At 51.3% G+C, this 21,318-nt stretch overlaps 1 protein-coding gene across 2 annotated transcripts in view; it reads right to left on the bottom strand.

Moving 5' to 3' along the window:
• BCORL1 (BCL6 corepressor like 1) overlaps nt 1-21,318 on the bottom strand; it is a 67,972-nt gene that overhangs the window by 20,025 nt on the left and 26,629 nt on the right. The window contains exons 5-12 of one of the 2 annotated variants that reach the window (XM_069074055.1): nt 20,500-20,590; nt 19,469-19,607; nt 16,782-18,661; nt 11,547-11,706; nt 11,120-11,200; nt 10,029-10,448; nt 2,691-2,914; nt 307-525 (exon numbers count right to left, since the gene is read on the bottom strand). In XM_069074055.1, coding sequence (XP_068930156.1) covers nt 307-525; nt 2,691-2,914; nt 10,029-10,448; nt 11,120-11,200; nt 11,547-11,706; nt 16,782-18,661; nt 19,469-19,607; nt 20,500-20,590 — 3,214 coding nt within the window. Of the gene's footprint in view, nt 1-306; nt 526-2,690; nt 2,915-10,028; nt 10,449-11,119; nt 11,201-11,546; nt 11,707-16,781; nt 19,608-20,499; nt 20,591-21,318 lie in introns of both variants that reach the window. The other variant, XM_069074054.1, reaches the window with a different exon arrangement.

Here is a 21,318-nt window from a genome sequence, read left to right as displayed (position 1 = left end):
AGATGCGATCTTCTCCCAGAAGCCTCTCTGAACTTCTTTCTGCTCTACCTCTGCAATCCTTTTCACTTGTCTCCCTCGAATGAGAAATACCTGTGTCTATGGCATTCATGGTCCCAAGTAGATTGTCCATACCTTGAGAACAGGGGCCATGTTGTACCTACTGTGCTCCAGGCCCTGTGCTAAGTGATGAGGATATGATATGGCATGTAGTAAGAACTCCCAAAATGTTTGTGAATAACAGTAATCTGATCAGAAAAGGGATGGTGGGGAAGAAGGAGAGACACTCTTCTTGCCCAAATTTATTACCTTGTAGCCAAGTCTTGCAGCCCGCTGCAAGAGGGTCTCTCCGGCATTCTTGTTCACAATAAGTCGACGTGCTTCAGGGGGGATAGGGCAAGCCGAAGGGGACTCAGGACAATCTTCCAAGCCTGTCTGAACCTTCGAGGGGGTCCAGGATTCTGTGGGCTTTGCTGGACGTAGGGATTTGTTAGGCACAATTCTCACATGGTACCAGGGCCGTTTCACCTAGGAATTAAAGATAAAAAGCTTGATCAAATTGGTCACCTCCCTAGCCATCATTTGTTTCATGCCACTTATCCTTGCCCCAGTGGGGAAGCACCTTCCCCCTTCTCTGTGCCTCAGTTTCCTAGCTCAGTAAAATGAGGAAGCAGGTCCAGATGATCTTTCAACATTCTATTCTCAAGCTCCTCCCAGCTATGATATTCTACATTCTAAGACCTGCTGGATGCTCTGGGTAAGCCAAACTGTCATGAGACAAAACCCCGCCTTCCCAGAGGCTACTGGGGTTTCAGTCTTAGCTCTCCTGCTCAGTGACTAGATAACACTGGGGTGTTAAGTCAGGGGGTCACTGGGTGAATAAGTCAGGTTTCCTCTGAGTCTCGCCTTCCTCATTTTCTAGGGATCACAGAGCTCGGAAGGGATATCAGAGGTCATCTAGCCAAACTAGTCATTTTTTCAGGAGAAGAAACTGAGGCTTGGGGCAGTGGGGAAAGGGGAATGACCTGCCCAAAATCACAACGAGAACCAGTGATCTAAAGCGGGGACCTCTGAGGAAGGTAGGAACTCAGAATAGTTTACGGAATGGGAACTAAGCCACTGTCTTCACTCATATTTGGACCCTTGTTTGAGGAGGGTAGGGGCTACACCTATATGAAAAACAAGAGGACAATGGGGTGGCCTGGATGTCTGAAATTCAAATCCTGATGGAAGAAGGATAGCTCTTCAAACCACCTCCTTCTCACCTGAACTGTCCCTAGAGGGCCAAGCGCTGACCAGGGCCCCGCCCCCACAGGTATCCCCTTCTCTCTTGAACCCTGATGAGGTCTAGGTCAAGGCTGGCACCTCTCTCCACTCAGTTTCCTCCTCAAGTCAAACAGAATTCCACCTAACCCCATGAACTGCTCATGTCTAATGGGTAGCTCAGCCCCTCTTCTCCACCCTACAAGAAGTGCCTCCCCACCCCAAGCTAGCATAGTGAGAGGCAGCAGACAGTATTTGTCTACAGAGCTGGCCTTGGGGTCAGGGAGCCCTGAGTTCAAATCCTGCCTCTGACAGATCCTGGTTATGTGGCCCTGGGAAAGTCATTATCCCAGGCCATTCTCTTAGACTAGGAGTTGCCAACATAGGTAGAGAGAATTTCTTCCTCCCTGGGAGTTCTCTTCACCAAGGAAATAACAGGTTGGAACAAGATGGAATGGCCTGGCCAGGACTTGGGCCAGGGCTTTCTTGCCCTGGGTCCAGTTTCAGGACAGTGGAGAAGAGGAAAGGAGAAATGCAGATAAAGCCAACCCCCCCCCCCACCTGCAAACTGCAGCCTGAGCTGGAAGGGGGGTGGGGAACAGAGGGAGCCCTGGCAGGAAGGCATTGGTTGTGGATCAGCAATGTATCCCTCTTCCTGGAGGGGCAAAGGCCAAGCAGCAGACCTGGAGGATTCTGGGTAGTAAAAGGAACCAAGTCTCAGCCCAGTACAAGGGTAAGCCTGGGAAATCTGGAGCTTGAAGCTGCTTTAGCACTATAAGCAGGTGATTTTACAGAGGGTAATAATAACAATAGCTAACATTGAGATAGCAATGAGCTAAGCTCTTTATGTGATCCTCAAAACAACCCTGGGCTATAGATGCTGTTATGACCATCATTTTACAGGTAAACAAACAGAGGCAGATGGACAGAGGCTAAGTGACTTGCCCAGGGTCACACAGCTAGTAAGATCTCTCTGACTCCAGGTCTGGGCATTATCCATTTGGCCAGCTAGCTGCAGAGGTTCAGGGAAGGGAAGGCCATATGAGCTAGGTCTCAAACCCTAGTCCCCAGCCCCATATTTACCACTCATTAGTAGAGCCAAGCCTACAGAGGATCATAGGGTGACAGAATCAGAGCTGGAAATAACCTCTGAAATAATCTAAGCCACCTCCTTTACTCTATAGACAAAGAAACTGGGCCCTGCTTAAGGTCACAATGGGCTCACAGATCTACACCTTCTAGTCCAAACCCCCTCCTTTACAGAGGGGGAAACTGAGGCCCACAGAGAGGAAGGAACTAGCCTAAGGTCACACAGCCCGTCAATAGCAGAGCCCAGAATGGAATCCAGGGTTCTTTACAGGACTATCACAAAAGCAGAAGTCTGGATTACTGCCCCCTGTGCTGGCTCCATCCTCGCCCACCACTCGTACCTTGCCCTCCTCGGTGGGGCCAGCCAGATGCTTGGTCTTACACTTGCGCTTTCCCGATGGTTTGTCCAAGTTGTTCAGTGAGGTGACCTTTTCCAAACGGCTTTCTAGAAAGCCATTAGGAAAAACCGGGATGTCTCCAGACCCACAGGCAGATGTTGAATGCTTGGTCTTCGGGCGGCTCTCAGAGCCCTGGGCCGATACCTTCTGCTTCCGAGACTTGGAATCTGATGAGGAGAGGAGAAAGGAAAGACATCAGGGCCCTCAAGTTCCTCCACCTGCCTGCTAGAGGACACCCATTAAGGCTAAGACAAGAGAAAGGTTTGGATCTCAGGGCACATCCCTGGAGTAGCTGCACTGGCCTCCAGGTTTTTGCCCAGGCTGTGCCTTAGGCCTAAAATGCCCTCCCTCTCCTTCTTTGCTTACTGAATCCTTGCTTGGCCTTCCTGGAGCCTACCTACCACACAATGTTTGGTTCTGTAATTTCCATGAGGGCAGAGACTTGGATTTCTTCAAATTTCTTATCTCCTCAGCATCTCACATGATACTCTGAACATATAAGGCACATATAATAAATGTCCGCTAGGCGTGCTAGGGCCTCGGATTCTTGGAGTGGGGACACCTAGGGGGCAATCCTGGCATAGGCAGTGATGTGCCTTGTGACTTACTGCAAGTCACTTCCTGCCAGTCTCAGTTTCCACTTCTTTGAAATAGGGGCAATAAATGTGAGCCCTGTGAGCAAAGGGCTCTAATGTATTCAAATGCTAGGGAGGTGGGAGTTAATGTTATTGGTGGTGGGTGAAGGAAGGGGTGGTCCCTATCTACAGCAGGGAACATCTTCAGTCCCAGCCACTAGGGGGCAGCCCACAAGGCCAGACCATCCCAGAGGTCAGGAAGTCGGCTCCAAGGTCTCTGCTGGTAGAGGGTGGCAGATCGTTCCCACCCTCCATTCCCCTGCCTGGCAAAGCAAATAGCCTTGGCCTTGGAAACGTGCCTCAGAGGCTATTTCCTCATCTATAAAAAGGATAGTTTGTCAGGTCCTTCTAGTTCAAAACCTTATGACCCCAGCAATAAGTTCGCCAAATATTCAGGATGCGCTTTCTGGTGTTAGAGACTAACAGGGAAAGGGGTCAAGTTAGTCTGCTCCTACCTGCCTGGATCCCCCTAGTCCAGGAGGAAAACATGGCCACCTGCCTAGACCTCTCCCTGCTCAAGGACACTCTCTACAAGGCAAAATATGCCGAATCACAAGGGCCAGTATTTACATAACTCTGTGAGGTTATTTTCATATATATAGATATACATGTATATGTGTGTACATATACACACATATCCACATATGTATGTATGTATATATATGAGGTTATTATATATATGCATCTGTATCTCACATATGTCATGTCATTTGAGCTCCATGATAACCCTGGAAAGTAGGTTCTAGGACTACCTCCATTTTACAGATGAAGAAACCGAGGCCCAGGAAGATTAGGTGATTTTCCAAGGTCACACAACTAGCACCTGAGTCTCCCTGAGTCCTCCCACCCACCCCTCCTGCCTCACACATTCTGGGCTTTGGTCCCACTGGAATGCTCTCCATCCCCAGAGCTTATCCTGCCCTCCCCTGCCTCCATGTAGACATGCAGATTGTTGCCTAAGCCTGGAATACCCTCCATCTTTCCTTCTCCCCCTACTGAAATCCAACCAGCATTTCCCATGGGCCAACCAGGGGCACATCAAGACAAGAAAGGGAAAAGGCTCTGCCCTCAGGGAGCTTACATGCTGCTGAAAGTGTTTTCTCCCTCCTCACATTTTCCAAGAGCTCTAGGGTCTAAGGTTGGGGTATTTCCTTTTACCCCATCCCATTTCCCATGTATTCTACTTATCTGGAGTTCGATTCCTCCAGCACCATAGACACTCCTGTAGGCCAGGGGCCAATTTCAGTGAATTGAGATGCTTGATCAATGTTAGCAAAATGGAGAGAGCGAGTAAGAGCACCAGCTCCAGTGTCAGGATGACCTGGGGATCAAATCCAGGCTCAGACACTTAGCACCCACCCAGAAACACCTGGCCGTGTAACCTTGAGCAAGTTATTTAACCCCAATTGCTTAGGGGCAGCCAGGTGTCTCAGCGAGTAAGAGCACTGGCCCCAGTGTTGGGATGACCTGGGGATCGAATCCAGGCTCTGATACTTAGCACCCACCCAGAAATAACTGGCCGTGTAACCTTGAGCAAGTTACTTAACCCCGATCGCTTTAAAAAAAAAAAAAAAGTGTAAGGCACAAAGACACATAGCCCCAAGTTTTGGAGCCAGGATCCCAACTGAGGTTTCCCTGGACTTCCAAATCTAGCATCTGAAGGCTCCTGGGCTTCTGGGAGGCTTCCAGGGAAGCCTGACAGCAGCTGCAATCCCCAAGTCCAGTAGGCCCCCCAGAGTTCAGCTGCCCGCCTTCTCAGATCCTACACCAGGCTCTCCTTAACACAGTCAAGGATGATGTTTCTGCGTGCCCGTCAAAGGCTATGGCTCTGCCTGCTCTGAGCTGAGCAAAGCCTTCTCTATTCAGAATACAGTAAAGGCCCATTATCCGGTGCCTGGTGGCATCACAGCCCGCGTGTGCAGAGAGACATACCATACTTTGTTATCCTTGTGCCAGGGCTCTGCCTGGCACAACACGGACACGGGCACTTAATATGTGCTTCTGCATCGAGTGACTGATCTCTAGCTCCCCCAAAGCTGGTTTTCTCTTGGCATCCCCAGCCCTTACTATATGCCTGGCACACAGTAGGCACTCAACAAAAGCTTCTGAGATGAATACTCTAGGGCCTAGAGCTAGAAGGCCCCAGGGCCCGTAGGAGCCTAGCAAGAGAACTCAGGGGTCACCCAATCCAATCCCTTCCTTTTCTAGGTGAGGAAACTGATGTCCAGAGAAAGGAAAGGACTTGCCCAAGATCACACAGGCAAGATTCATCGGAGCCAGGAGTCAAGCCCAAAGCCTGGCTCTAGACTGGGGCCCTGTCTGCTACAAGATGCCTTGCAGAAGTTTGGGGTGAGGGAGGAGTGTACAGCCCCACCATGGACACATTTGAACAAGGAAGACAAGGCAATGGTAGCATTTGCTTCAGAGTGGAAGAGGGCTGTGGGGAGGACTGCTGTTGGAGACCTTCGAGTCTCCAGCACCCATTCAGGGGATCAAGCTGGCTGGCCCAGGGACAAATGAGACCTGTTTGACAAGGTGAGGGTTGGGGCATAGACTATAGGAGAGCTTAAATTAGGAAGACTAGGGCTAGGTGGTGCAGTGAATAGAGCACTGGCCCTGGAGTCAGGAGGACCTGAGTTCAAATCTGGCCTCAGACACTTGACACACCCACTAGTTACGTGACCTTGGGCAAGTCATCTAACCCCAATTGCTCTGCCCTCTCCCCTTCAAAAAAAAAAAAGAAAAAAATTTAGTAAGACTACTAAGTGCTCTCTCTTGAAGATATCTGTATTACTTTAGAATTATTTACTTATTTCCATGGCACATTCCTCCAGGAGAAAGAGGCCAGTTTCACTTGTGTCCTTGTATTTCCAGTGCCTGGCACACAGTAGGCATTGAATAATTGTTTGCTGGATTGGACTGAACTAAATCAAACTTGATCTGAGAGGTCAGTGGGGAAACATTGAAGGTTGAAAAAACATGCCAGTGACAACCTTTTACCAAATTAAAAAGGCACAAACCCAAGTACCTGCAGGGCCCTGACCGGAAGAGAAGTCACAGGCTGCTGTGAAGGCAGTGGGAGCCTCAAGATGGAGGTTAAAAAACTGGTAGGGGGAGGAAGGTGCCCAGCACAGCAGGCCCCATGGCCTCCAGTGAGGAAACTGTAGTCAGGAATCCTGCCTCAGACGGGGACTAGCTGCATGCCCCTGGGCAAGTCATGACCTCTCTCAGTCTCAGTTTCCTTGTCTGTAAAATGGGGGCAATAATAGCACCTATCCCACAGAATTATAGTGAGGATCAAATGAGATAATGTAAAGTGCTTTGCAATCCTTAAAGCTAGCTATTATTGCCACCACTATTTATGTTACAGTATATTATTATTTATACTATATTTCTACTGTTCATATTATATTATTATCATTTTGTTTGGTCATTTTCAGTCATGTCTGACTCTCTGTGACCCTATTTTGGGTTTTCTTGGCAGACATACTGGAGTGGTTTGCCATTTCCTTCTCCAGCTTATTTTACAGATGAGGAAACTGAGGCAAACAAGGTGAAGTGATTCATCCAGGGTCACATGGCTAGTGAGTACCTGAGGTCGGATTTGAACTCAGGAAGATGAGCCTTCCTGACTCCTCCTGACTCCAGGCCCAGCACTCTATCCACTACACCACCTAGCTGCCCATTTATATTGTCTCACAATGTAATCCAACCACCCTTCCAGCTCCTGTCTTTGGGGACTTTGGGCTTGGCCCTACATAGCGTCCCATTTGCCCCCAAGGACTAAGCCTTCCCTGGGGTCTTCCTTTTCCCAGGAGGGCTATTTCCCTCCTCCTGTTAACTGCCCCTAATCATTGACCCCAGACTCCTTTTGGATGAGGCAATGAATTTAACAGTATTTAACTCCCCCGCCCAAAATGTGGCAAGTCAGCATAAATTGTGCCAACTGTACTAGGTTCAGCAAAAGGTAACAGACATCTCAACTCCCCGACCCAAAATGCTGTATTCTTCCTCAGCCCCCTTTGCTCACCCTGTGATCACAAGGGACTCGAACCCTGAGTAGGCTATCTGAACTTCTGATCTCTGGGAGGATGGGCGGGCTGTGTACACTTCTAAACCATCTGCCACACACCAATCAAAGCCTAGGCTAAGCTCCGCCTCCCTCCACTGCAGAGAAGATCAGATAAGGCAAGCAAGGGTGGCCTGGAGACCCAAAGGAACTAGGAAACCTTAGTCCATCAAATACCCATTCCCAGCCAATCGATGACCAGTCTGGCAGCTTGGGAGGACAGCTCTGGACTCCCTCCCTGGAGAAGATCAAAGACCACAGCCTAATGACACTGGAAATTCCAAGCACATGCCTAGCTCCATATAAACAGTCTAAAAATCAGAAGGCCCGCAGCAAGAGTGCAAGAGGACGTGGGTCATCTGGAGTCAAAAGAACCAGGGCTCACTTCCCCGATCTTTTTCTCTCTGTGCACCGCCCAATATGTGGTCCATGAGTTCAAGCTAGTAGGTACAGGGGATGCTGATAAACGTCTGGAGAGGAGTAAATCCTGAGACATTTGCTACAGGAAGAGAGGGCAAGAATTGGGGTGGGGAGGGATGATCTGGCATAAAGGACTGCGGAGATTTCAGTTACTGAGCTGGAAGGTATCTGGCTTAAGCCCTTCTGGGAAAGGTGAGGCGGGGGCCCAAGAGGGCCAGGGATTTGCTATGGAACAGCAGAGGTAAGAGCTGGGTCCAGTCAGGCTTTTGAATGTCAGGTCCTCTTCAGAGGCAGACACAGTAGAGAGCAGAGGATACAGGACTAGGAGGCAGGAATCAGTGGGTTTGAATCCTGCCTCAGTCTCCTCATCTGTAAAATGAGGAGAGCTTTACTTGATGGCCTCTTGATCTAGGATCCTATGTGTGACTAGGTAAGTCACTTTACTGCCTCAGTTTCCTCTTCTGTAAAATGAGGGGAGCAGGGAGGGGAAAAAAAGAGGTGGACTGAGTGACCTCTAAGGTCTCCAGCTCTAAAACCTCTGGTCTATTTGAGCACAGTTGACTAGCCCTCCCCAGGCTTTTGTTTGTCTGAAAACCTAGTGATCCCTCTCCTGATCAGAGACACACAGGTGGCACAGACCTAGTATAGTAGCTGGGGAGGCCTCGTGGCAGTGCCTGGGTCGGCTGAGGAAAGTCACGTCTAGTCACTCTTTCTGCCACCTCCTTGTCTGGGGCTGGCCAATTCAAGGCCACCGCCTTGCACCTCTTCTCCGAGGTTCACTTTTCTTCTGCCTTGCCCTTCTGGCTTTAGTTAAAGTCAAAGGTTTAGGGACTTGACTTGCAATCTAAAGTATATTTCTGCTTGAAAAGAACCTCAATTTCCCTCCCAGACTCTCAATCAGAAAGCAAAATGGAAGACTCGAATTTCCAAAGGACCCCTGAAGGAGGCATTCTCTCCAGCTCACCTAAGTGTTTGTTTAACAGATTAACTCCCTGGGAAAGCCATGCAGGGAGGGTGGGAAGGTAGGAGGAGGGAAAGCCTAACCACCTAATGAACCATCTGCTAATTAAGTTAGGCTTTCTGAAATCATTATGTACCCTGTACACAAATCAGAGGAACCAGCTTTTGTCCAGGGGCACATCTTGCCTGTGAGGGGTGGGGGGCGAGAGGCCCAGCTCTGGGCTCATCCATTACCCATTCCTCACCTAGCTGCTCAGGCCCTCTTCCATTAGACCTACCTTCATGGGGGGCCGGCCTTCAGGGTGATCTGCTCGGTCTGTCTGTCTCCCCCAGGATTTGCCCATGACTCCAGTTAGATTCTATCCTGTGGCTGCCCCCTCCCTCCAGGAGATATACCCAAAAGGTGCTCTCCATTGTTCTGGGAAGGCAGAGGTCATTAAGGCAATGGCTTCCAATAATCAGGAGGCTCTGTGGTATGGTGGAAACAGCAGGGACTTTGGAACCAGAGGACCTGGGTTTTCAAATATGAATGTAACTGCCTCTCTGGGCTTCAGTTTCCTCTTCTGTCAAATGAGGGAGCTGAACTCTGGCTTTGATGTTCCTTCTAGCTCAAGATCTATAATTCTGTGGGATACTTGTCACCAACCCATGTTGCTGGGGCCTCTCCACCCCCCAGCTGCCAAGAGAAGACACTCACCAGACTGGCTGCGGGTCCGGCTACTCAGGACTACACAGCCATGACCCCAGGCTAGACTCCTGAACGGAATCCTGAAAGGATTCCAGCATTTGGGGGATTAGGAGGCAAAAAGATCCTTACAGACCAGTTAGTGCAACCACCTCATACCACAGCCAATGAAGCTGAGCCCCAGAGAGGGGAAGGGACTTGCCCAAGGTCACACAGCTAGTAAGTGGCAGAGCTGGACCTAGAACCCAGGTCAAGTGACTCCAAAGACAGTGCTCCTTCTAAGGCACCTTGCTGCCTCTATGGTATATTTGGGAAGACAGCATGCTACAATGGAAAGAAGCTTGGATTGGGAGTAAGAGAACATGGGTTCAAATCCTGGCTCTCTGACTTAACACTCCAGGCACGTCATTTCCCCTCTGACTGCCTCAGTTTCCTCATCTGTAAAAAGGGGTGGATACAGAATGGTTGGCGGTTCCCCAGTAGTGAGCAGCACCCAATGCAGCTGGTCATACCTGTCCGGGCCTTGCGCCGCTGGTGGCTCAGAGATTTGTGTGCCTGCTGTTCCCGCTCCGTCAGATACTCCCCAGTGTGGTATTTGCGGTTTTTCTGTCGCCTCCTTTTTTTCCTCTTCACATGGCCTTCCTCCTCATCCTCATCTTCATCCTCCTCATCCTCCGTGTCCCACGGCTGCCTCGGGGACTCCATCTTCCAGGGCAGTTCTCGGGCCCTGCGCAGGTGCCGACTGCCCCGATCTGCCAGGGAGCGGTCGCCCCGTGAGCGGCGGCTCACGTGTTGGGACGAGCGGTGGGTCTTTCGCTTGCGGTGTTTGCTGCCCAGCCCCACTTCTTCTTGGTGCTCCTCCAGCATGGGGAACACTTCTGGGCTGCCCAGCTCACACTCAGCTGTAGTGGTGAAGGTACTGCAAAGGCTCCCTGTGGACAGAACACGCCCGAGGTAAGAAAGGAGGGCCCTCCCCCTCGGGGGCAGGGGCAACTCAACCTGGCACTCAACCTGGAATTCAGAAGACCGCCTCTGATTAGCTCATACTGGCTGGGTAGCCTAGGCCAAGTCCTCTCCCCTCAGATGTCAGATAGGAGGGTAGACTTGTAAACTTTCAAGAAATTAGATCCATCCAAGTACCATTAATATTAATAATACTTAACCCCTTACTAAGGGTAATAATAATAAACAAGCAGGTGATTCTGGCCTTGGGAGAAGCAAGGAAAGATTAGCCACTTGTAAATGTGGGTTGGATCACCACAAACTGGGGGGACTCTAGAGAGCTTCAAGGGGCCTTCTGACTTTGGAAGATGACTCAACCTACCAATTTGTCCCATTTTCCAAAAGCTGAAACCCATTGAGATTAAGTGACTTCACAAGGATGTAAATCGGCAAGGTGCCACCAGGGCCAGGAGTGAAATTCAAGAAAGGATTGTAGTTGTCCACCACCCAGTCCACAGGGATGACATGTGTGTAGGCCTGAAGGCATCGGGCATGCTCAGAACTAGTGTGTCCCAGAGTAATGGCAAATGCCCTGGTGTAGCCTTCAGGCCCATGTTGCTGGGGCCTCCCCACCCCCCAGCTGCCAAGAGAAGACACTCACCAGACTGGCTGCGGGTCCGGCTACTCAGGACTACAGGGATGAAGTCTCGGAAATTATTCTTGGCTTTCTTCTCCAAGTAGCCTGTGGGGAGGGTTGGGGACATCATTTGAATAGAAGGGAAGATATAAGAAGAATGTCAGCAGAGTCTAAGCCCCAAAATAAAAGAGTATGAATGATAACGACGGTTGTGATGGTAACGCCAATACCAATATGCTCCCATTTAAAGCACGACCTCATTTGGAATCTCAATTTTACCCAAAGAGGAAACCGAGGCTTGCAGAGGGTGTAGAGTAAACAGGGCCAGGGCCAGAACCTGGGTCCCCACAGTCAACTCCCATGAGCCTCTGGGACATTGGTAACATTCCTGACTTGGACATCTAGCTGCCTTCAGAGTGGTAAGCAGAGAGATGCTAAGGGCAAGGCCTACCTTCCTCATGTCCATCTCCTCTTCGGAATCCCGTCATCTGGGACTGGGATTTGGCAGACTTCTGTCTCTTGTGCTTGATCCGTATGCTGTTGTGCTCTTTTCCTGAGGCCTTGCAGGCTTTCTTGCTAGATTCATGGGAATCCCCATGATGCTTCCTCCACTATAGAGGGACAGGGAGAGACATGGCTATAGTTAGGCTAGCTGGCAAAGGGTACTCCATCCTTTGGAGGAGTGCCATTCACTTCTAACCAATTCAACAAACATTGCTCATGTCACTCCCCTGCTCAGGGATCTTCAGTGGCTCCCTATTGCCTCTAGGATTAAAATACAAAACTCTGCCTGGAATTTAAAGCTCTTCATAGTTCGAAAACAACCTATCTTTCTCACCTTGTCTCATATTATTTACCTTTAAGGACTCAGTCCTCAATTTCAGTCAAACTAGCCTGCTTATAGAATCACAGGGAAGGAGGAAACAAGCATGAAGTGACTACTGGGTGCTAGGCACTGTGTTTTACAAATGTTACCTCATTTGATCCTTACAACAAGCCTGGAAGGTAGACGCTGCTCTCATCATCCCCATTTTACAGATGAGGAAACTGAGACCAACAGTAGGGAAGTGTTTTGCCCAGGGTCACACAGCTAGTAAGTGTTGGAGGTCATGTGGATACTGGCCATTCCTCATATAGGAGAGTCTGCCTCTGGGTCTCCGAATAGGATGTGTGCCTCCCAATCCTTGGCTAGAGTGCACTCCCCTTTTCTCCTTGTAAGGCTCAGATGGGGGGTTTCCTCACAAGAACCCTTTTTCTGATTCCTCAAAATTACCATTATGGATTTCTTCACCTTTGAATGTGTTCCATTCTCCAAAAAAATGGAAGTTCCCAGAGGTCAGGGCCTGGCTTTCTCTCTTGTCTTTGTATCTCCTGTGCCTCCGTATAGTGGCTGGCACACAGTAGGTGCTTCGAAAATGCTTGGTGAATTTAAGAGGATTAGGTTCCTGTGGAGTTTGGCTATGCTGGGCTCTGGGAATGTGAGCCGTAACAGAAGCACTGCATTCTCCGGCACTCTGACGTTTAGGGCAGGCTTGCACAACCTGTAGCCCATCAAAGGATTTCTGGGCAGCCTGAGAAAGGCATAAAGAAAAACATCCTCTACATTTTTCATGGGCTGCCTGAATTCCTTTGGGGTGCAGGCCTGGTTTAGAAAGCACTTTGCCCATGACAGCTCTGTTAAGGAAGCAGTCAAGATGTTATTACCCCATTTCACAGAGGAGGAAACTGAGGTGGTGCAGACAATATTACCCCCATTCCACAGAGGAGGAAACTGAGGGAGCAGTGAAATGACTGGCTACAGAACCCACAAGCAGCAAAGTCAGGATGTGAACCTGGGTCTCTTGGAACTCCCAAGTCTAACCCTTTCCTACACCTTGATGCCTCAGAATGTAGCACAAGCCCTGTTCTCATGGAAAAATAACTAAGGCATAAAAGGAAACAAAGTAGGCCTGGGCCAAACGCCATGAGAACTCTGAGGAACTGGTGGAACTTCTAGAAGGTGGACTGTGCCTGACCCCAGAAGGCTGCCTACATAAGACAGCACCTGAGCTGGGCAGGGAAGGAAGGCAGAACTTTCCTAAAGAGCCATGAGCTTGGGAGGGCAGGGCCACCAAAGGCATTCAAGAATGGGGGCCGTGGGAGGGGCTGGGAACTCATTCATTATTTTGATATCTGTGCATTTTACACATTTACAAACATAATTCTAAAGGGCCTCTCCATAGACTTTACCACCCAAGGGGCCCAGGACACAAGCAAGGTCAAGAGCCCCCCTCTGAGATATAGGCCATGAAACAGCCAGAATCCATGGTGTGCACTCTGACAGCCAGGAAGTGGGGAAGCCCTGAACCTTGGTCAGCAGAGGCACGGGCAGTCTTGGTCTGTATCACCCCTGCACCTGGGACATGGGCTCACACAGGAGCCAGCATCCCAGAAGAGACTGTTGTTGAATTGGTTACAACTGTGCCAGGCAGGATGGAACACAAACTACTATATTGATGTTCAAGTCAAACAAGTGAACATGAATTCGAAGGCTCGGGAGAAAGGCCCAGAGGCCGATAACTTCAGTATCAGCTTTCAGACAGAATTTCTGGGTTGGGCAATTCCTCCCTGCAGTGGCCTTCCATGCTCATCATCTCACCTGGGAAGGAGGGGGGCCAGGACTTAATAGCCATTTGCTAGATCTGAGGCCTCACTCAAGGTTACCCCATAATGGAGTTGGGGCCACAGCCCACGTCTCCCGATTACCAGCCTAGAATGTTTTTTTTTTCCATTAGACTCCAACACCACCCCTTTAAAGTACTCCCTCTAGGCCCTGCCACATCATGCAGCCCTGAATAACCAGGCCAGGGGTGCTAGCAGCACAACCCAGAGCCACCAAAAGAGGAGATCTGAAACTAGGAGATGTCCACTGAGGAACCAACATGGGAAGGGACTGGTCCAAGGCCATACAGGTTAAGTTAGGAGAAGAGTCGAGCCTTGGACCCAGGTTTTCTGGGGTCTTCCCACATAGTTGGGGAAAGAAACAACAGCAATCAAAAGCCAAGAGGGGATATTTTTCACAAATGCTAATGTATATTGGTAAGAAAAAAAGGCTTTGAAAATGACAACCAGCCCTGGAGAGGAGCCAATACACCTCTTGCCCTTCTCGACAAACGTGAGGGCCTATGGATGTGCAACGATGTATACATCATCCTCCAGCACTCCTGAGGTATGGGATAGTTTTTCTAACCTGTCTTTTTTCCTCTTGCTTCTTCTTTGTCATAAAGGACAGTTCTCTGGGCAGGGAGGGCTAGATCAGGAACAAAGGTGATGTTAAAAACAGGAAACGCTAATGAATGTGATCCCTGACTCTCCAGTAATGGGGGAACAAAGTCAACCCCTGGCAGGGGCATAGGGGGTTAAATGTTTTCTAGTTCATTTTTTTTTCACCTGGACGCCACGTCCAGGCCAGAGGGCACACAGTGGCATTTCACTTGCTGGTTGGTCAGCACTGCCTGACTCCGCAAAGGGGCAGGGCCAGGCCTGGCAGATGTCAGATTGAGGAAACATTTCCCAGGGACATCCAAGCTGCCTGAGCTTGGGGGTGGGGGTGGGATGGGGGCAGGAGAACAGAGAGGCTGAAGCCACCAGCCCTGTCAGATTTCCAGGAGTTTCCTGGGCAGAGGCAGGAAGATAGCTCAGGTTAAAAACTGAATACCAATTCAGTTTACCCACAGAATCCCTGACTGGGAGCCCTGAAAGGGCCTTCTGAGGTCACCCAATCCAGCCCCCTCATTTGACAGAGGCCCAGAGAGGGGTAGGCCAAAATCATGCAGCTAGTCAGTGGTAGACTTGGGATTAGAACCTAAGTCTTGGCCTTTAGTCTGATTTTTCTAACGCTGTGGCTTTAACCCCTTTCATTTGCTGCCCCCTCCTTGACTGATGCCCTTATTCCAAAGCCCACAAGAATCTGTGGCAGAGAATAGGATTTCTGAGGGACAAGCTAGATGGGGATAGGCTGCTAGAAGTTAGTGGAACATAAGCTTCTCAAGGGCAGGGAATGTCCTGCCTTTTTCTTTGCATGACAGCACCTAACACAATGCTTGGCATGTGGTAAGCATGTGAGAAATGCTTTCCAATCCACTGGTTGTCCTGGGTGGAGTTAAGAGATGAACTATTAAAGATTCAGGGCAAGTAGCATCTTGTGGGTATCATTTAGACCACTTCTGATCTTGGCCAAGAAAGGTGGTGTAGCACAGGGGTTAGAGACCTGCTCTCCAAATCAGAAAGGCCTGTGCTTAGGTCCCTCCTCTGATATCTGGCTGTGTGACCCTGGCCAAGTCACTTGGCTTTGGTGAGTTCATACTTCTAGATCGTTCAATGTTAAGGCACAATAGAAACAGTCCTGGCTGTCACTTACTAGCTGCGTGACCGTGGGCAAGTCACTTTCCTGGGCCTCAGTTTCCTCCTCTTTCTCCCATCCACTGCAGGTTGAATTCCCATTCTGCCACTTACTGGTTTCATCCTTGGACAAGTCCCAATAGAACATAAGCCCTCTGAGGGTCAGGGTTGTCTTTTAGCTTGTGGGTAGCCTAGCACCGGGCACATCCTGGGCATGCATGTGCTTAGTGTTTGGTTTCCTGTCTTCTTAACATCGCTCTAGATCTAGGGCCTAGGAATGCCTGGCATCGCCTCTCCTGCACATATAAGGCAGCATGGGGATTCCTAAGGGGCCAATGCCATATGCCTTCCTTGTACTGATGCCCCCTGGTTCTCTTCAAAAGAAAGAACCAAAGTTGTTAAACCCCAGGAGCACCTGTTAGGACTGTCCCTAAAGCTTCCAGTCAAATGCTGACTCCAGGCCTGAACCTTGGAAAGGTGGGCTTGGAGGAGCTCCCAAGGCCAGGCCCCCAGGTGGGGTCTCTCCCAGAAAAGGCTCATCAATTCCAAAGGGAAAGGTGGAAAAAGGCAAGGCAGCTCCAGAGAAAGCCTGTCAAAGAAAGTGCCCTCCTTTTCCTCAGTGGCTTCACAAGGCCTTATTTCTCCTTGCAATGGAAAAGCCAGGCCAGTAAACAAGCAGGCATCAATTTTGGCTGAAGATCTCCAGGGAGAAAAGGGGAAATCCACCACTACCTGAGGCAATTTCCCAGTCCACTTTCAAACAGCTCATTGTTAGAAAGTTTTTTTTTTTTCTGACAAGGCCTGATCTGACTCTCTGTAACTCCCCTCTCTGCTCTCCTTCATTCTGCCTTCTAGGGGACAGGCAGAACAAGATGAATTTCTCTTCCAGCCCCTTTTAGGCACATAGAGAGAGCTATCATGCCCCCCTGGGTCTTCTCTCCAGGCAAAACAGCCTCAAGATCACTCAGCAGGTCACACACCCCAGGAGGCAAGGGCCTGCCTAAAAGGCCTCCTGTCCCAGCCTTATTCCTCTCTCTCTTAATACAGCCCAAGATGGGATTAGCTTTTTCCAGTTCCTTGCCTTCGATACAAAGAGGCCCCAGCCTGAACCTCAAGGCCATATGACCTTAGCCAATACCCTTCCCTGTTCTGGCCCTCCTTTTCCTCAGTTGGAAAATGGGAAGAAAATGGGAGGGCTCAAAAATCAGAGGGATACAGGGTGCCCCCTTCAACTTCTCAAGCCTCCAGCCCTTTGGCCACCTGACGGCAGGTACACCACACCAAGACCAGCCACTGCAGTACTCACCTTGTGTCCGTGAGGGCTCCGGCCTCGAGATTTGCTGGCTGGCATGTCTTCCTCCTTGGCCCGACTGCACTTCATTCTCTTTGAGGATGGCTTGGCGCCATCATCAGGATGCCATTTGCTTTTGCACGAGAAGCTGCTGTGGCCTTCTTGCCTGTGCTGACTTTGCCCAGCCTTGGCCCTGGCTGGGCCCCCAAGGAAGCCTTCGGCCTGGAAACACTGATTCAGAGAGAATATCATATTCTCTTTCTTCACCCAGCTGAGGTCCCCATCGCTTTTCCGGCGAGCTCCCAGGCCTAGGCCCCTCTTGGTCCCCTGTGCTTCAGTTTTAACTTTCAGTTCCTTCCGGTGGCCTTCGTGAGGTAGCAAAGACATCTCGGCCAATTGGTGGAAGCCCTGAGAGGGGGGCGAGGCCGGGTTGGGGGCCAGGTAGGTGGCCAGCACCTTGTTCTTGGGTTTGCCATCTCCTGCCGGCTTCAGGCTGCAAGAGCTATGGGGGCCCTCTGGACTGGAAGGGGGGTCAGGACTTGGCTGGCTCTCAGAATCCTCTGGCCCTTGGACTCGGGGTGGACTCCCGGCCTTGGCCTTCATCCCTCTCACCTCTCCAACATTACTGGACTGGAGAGACACGGGTAGGCCAGCTGTCTGGGGCCCCAAGATCAAGATGGTCGGATTCACTGGCTCCTCACAAGGTTTGCTGGGGGGCTGGCAGCTATTGCTCTTTGAGACAGGTTCCTGCCCCTCTGGGAAGGGTCCACTGGGTTGTGGTTGACCCTCAGCAATGCCATGGGCAGCCTCACTGGGGTTTGCTGATGGCACCATAGAGAACTCCCCAGCAATGCCAGCTGGTTTGATAGGCACCCCTTGATGTGCAGCCAGCTGCCCGGGGCTGGGAATGCCAATTGAAAAGAGTGAAGACGGGTGATAGGGTGACCAACCGACAGGCAAGACCTGGGCCGTGGTGGGCTTCCCATTAATCGAACACCTTGAATAGATGCTACCCTGACTTGTGGGTTTCCAAAATGGCATTTCCTTAGATGGGCAAGTAGGCACCCCGGGGGCAATCCGAGCCGGGGTAGATCGCCTGACTGGGTTCTCAGCCGGTGCTGATTGGCTGCCCTTCTTGCCACAGGTAGAGTTGGGGTTCTTGGGTGCTCCCTGATCGACAATGGAGATGGGCTCCTGTTTGGGCAGGTGCCGGGTGTCTCGGACGATGCCCAAGCTGGTATCTTTGTTCAGTAGCAGGGAAGCAGGCACAGGATTGGCCACCCCGACATAGGTACCGGGAATGGCGCTGATCAATGCTGTGGAGTTCTTCACCCAGGCACTGGGGTCCCCATTTCTTACAAACTCGGGGAAGATGACGAATGGGGAGGCAGGTCCTAGGCATGAGGTGACATTGCTGCCAGTTGCCTGGGCTGCCCGATGGGAGCGGGACAGGACCGTGGAGAGGAAGGCCTTGCCGCTGGTGTGCACTGGCGTCAGCACTGGCATGGGTGGTGTCTTGCGCTGGCTCGGCAGTGGAACCTTCTGGCGATTGGATTTGGAAGAGAGGTCCAAAGGCATCTCGATGCACTCGGGAGGGGAAACCATCTCTCGTTCCAGCTGCGGTGGGGACTTGAGAGGGGAGAAGGTAGCAGAAGCTCCTTCAGCATGATGCTCTGCTGGGGCTGGAACCTTGGGGGGGTGCCCTGGGGTCGAGCTCCCACTGGCAGCCGGCAGGGAAGGCTGGGGCGGTGGGGAGAGAATCTTGGCGGCTGGAGCAGGTAGAGGGACGTCCCCTGGAGGAGCAGGGCCGCTGTCAGGCACAGGCTGGGTGCTGTTTCCACTGGACGGAGAGGTGCAGGGGAGTCCGTTTACCTCCAGGGAGACCAGCTTGGAATCTGAAGTCAGTGGGCGGGCCACAGAAAAAGCACAGGGGTAAGAACGGAGCTCAGGAGAGGCCAGAACACCTGGCAGACACCTGTCCTGCAAGTACGAGGGTAGCACGGGGAGTGTGAGTGTAGAAGACACTCCTAATGGAGCAGGTATTGTGGCCACACTCAGAGGCTGCCCACAACTCTGGGGAGGGATGTACACCAGCGGCTGGCTTGGGGCCAGGACTGCCCCAGGCTGAAAGGACAAGGGCACCTTCTGCATGGCTGGGGCCTGAGTGGCAGGGAAACACACTCGGTTGAGGCTGAAGGGGGCAGAGATGGGCGCTGAGGTGGGGATGGGGGCCAAAACTAAAGCGGGGAGTGACAGGGGGGCTGGTGTGGGAATGGAGGCCGGAGTAGCCAGAGGGATGGGGATGGGAGCTGGAGCCAAGGTCGGGGCCGGAGCCAATGGAGGGGAAGGAACAGAAGCTGAAAGGGTGACTGAGGCTGGAACGGCAAGGGGAACTGAGAGAGAGGCCGACAATGGCACGGGGCCAGGGCCAGAAACAGGGATAGGCAAAGGACTGACATCAGCAGTCACCAAAGGCAAGGCCCCCTCCATAGCAGCCCCGATGCCTAGTGTTGCCAAAATGCAAGTGTTCTTCTGCGCCCCGGCATGCTGGTGGTCCAGTGCCTTAAGCCCAGCCAGGGGACAGGTGGCTAGATTGTCCATGTGGGTTTCGGCTTGGCTGCTGCCTGGCTCTGTGCCGTCATGGGGGGAAGGCTTGCTGAGCCCTTGGCCATCCCCGGGCTCGGTTAATGGGGTAAAAATACCGTCGGGCCCGGAAGGGGCCATTTTCGGCTCAGTGCTGGGTTGCTGCTCCCCTGCCTTGTGCCCAATTTTCTCCTTGGCGCCATTAGCTGCGTCCACCCCCTGGGCATCGCTGCCACCACCAACTGCCGTGAGCTCCACCTGCAAGGACAGCAGAGGGAGCATCTGAAAAATGCCCTCCAGGTACCTCCTACTTAGAAGCTTTGGAGATAACCACTTGATCAACCCTTCCAAATACCCCCAGAAATAAGCTAGCTGGACTTCTTCAGAAAGGACAGAGGTGGCAATGGTGGGGTGGGAAGAGAGAAGGAGAGAGGTGTGGGCAGGAGGGGAAGAGAGGAAGAAGTCCAACAGAACTCAGTCTGCCCAACCAGCAGCATGGGATCATAGGACAGTAGACCTAGTCCGATCCTGCCTGAGGTCACAGTCTCAGAGTTAGTATTTGACCCCAGGGCACCATTAACAGTTATCAGCTGCTTTTTCCTTTGAGGGTAGGTTTGGGTGGAAGTAGGATGGTCATCGGAGGATTAAAAGTTAGAAGGGACCTTGAAGGTCCTCAACCCCTCATTTTAGAGACAGAGAAATGAGAGGGCAAAGACAGGTCATCCCAGCAAGATCCCATCCCATCCCATACCAGAGCCAAGAGTAAATCAGCTCCAGATCCAACATTCAACTTCTGATGATGCCTCTGCTCTCCAGGGACCCGCCTGGGCCTTTGATGCTATGATGTGCCCTAAGAGAGATTCCAGCAGACAGCTCTACTGCAGTGGAATAGGAAAAACACTGACTCCAGGGTCAGAGTGTCTGGGTTCAAATCCTGCCTCTGGCATGTGTGACCTTGGGCAAGTCACCTGCCCTCTCTTGGCTCTGGGTCCCCATTAGCAAAATGAGGTTGGACCAGATGGTGGCCTCTACAGCCCTGGCAGGTTGTAAATATATGGTTCTTTGACTTTGGGAGGGAGGCCACAAGGGCTAAGGGCTGTGAGCTGTGTTCCATGTTCCACCCAGCATCCTCAGCAGACCATCCTTTTACCTTGGAAAAGCCGCTACTGACACAAAACTCCTGGGGTCTGAAGCCTTGGCAGCCAGCTGCCTTGGACTCCTCATCAGAAAGAGACGTTCTCCTGGCAGAGGAGAGACATAGAGACAAGGGTGTGAGACTAGGAGACAGTTCAAAGGTCACCTCTGGCCATACTCTACCCCCCCAACCCTGCATCAGCACCATCCAAGGTCACAAAGCATTTTGTTTTGTAGCCAATACACAATAGGACTGAAATAAATGCTAGGTGTCTGGGCTTGTGTCTTCACCCCCTACCTGATAGAGAGCTTCATGAGGTCAGGGGACATGGTTATCTAAACCTTCTATCTCCTCCCAGAAGATTTTAATGAATGTTGTTATATCATCTAGATTTCATGTTCCCACCCCCCTCCCCAGCCCAGGCCCCCTAGAAACCTCTGCCTGTCCTCTCCCAGTAGCTGCAGGGCAACAAAAGTTGGATCTGGGGAATCCTCAGCCCTGGAGGTTAGCTTTGTCTGTGGCCAACAAATGCTTTCAAACACCCAGCTGGACTTTGTTTGATACCACAAACATGCCCCTCAAAGAGCTGCATGTAAACTGAGGTTTTGCAAACTTGAAGCCCCTTTGGAAATGCATTCAGGAAGGATGCCGAAGGAATCCCACTCTGGAGCATCTTGGGAAGCAAAAAGCACCTCCTCATTTAGCAGGCCTTTGAAAGGAACGGCTCCGGGGTGGCTGGGTGGCACAATGAATAGGACCTGGGTTCAGATGTGGCCTCAGACACTTAACACACACACACACACACACACACACACACACACACACACACACACA

Source organism: Petaurus breviceps, unplaced genomic scaffold (genome assembly GCF_028583685.1).
Source record: "Petaurus breviceps papuanus isolate PSGF00001 unplaced genomic scaffold, PetGlider_PUasm1.0 90881, whole genome shotgun sequence".
NCBI classification, from domain to species: domain Eukaryota; kingdom Metazoa; phylum Chordata; class Mammalia; order Diprotodontia; family Petauridae; genus Petaurus; species Petaurus breviceps.
Note: the sequence above shows the minus strand (reverse complement) of the source record. Positions and strands in the feature narration are given on the sequence as shown.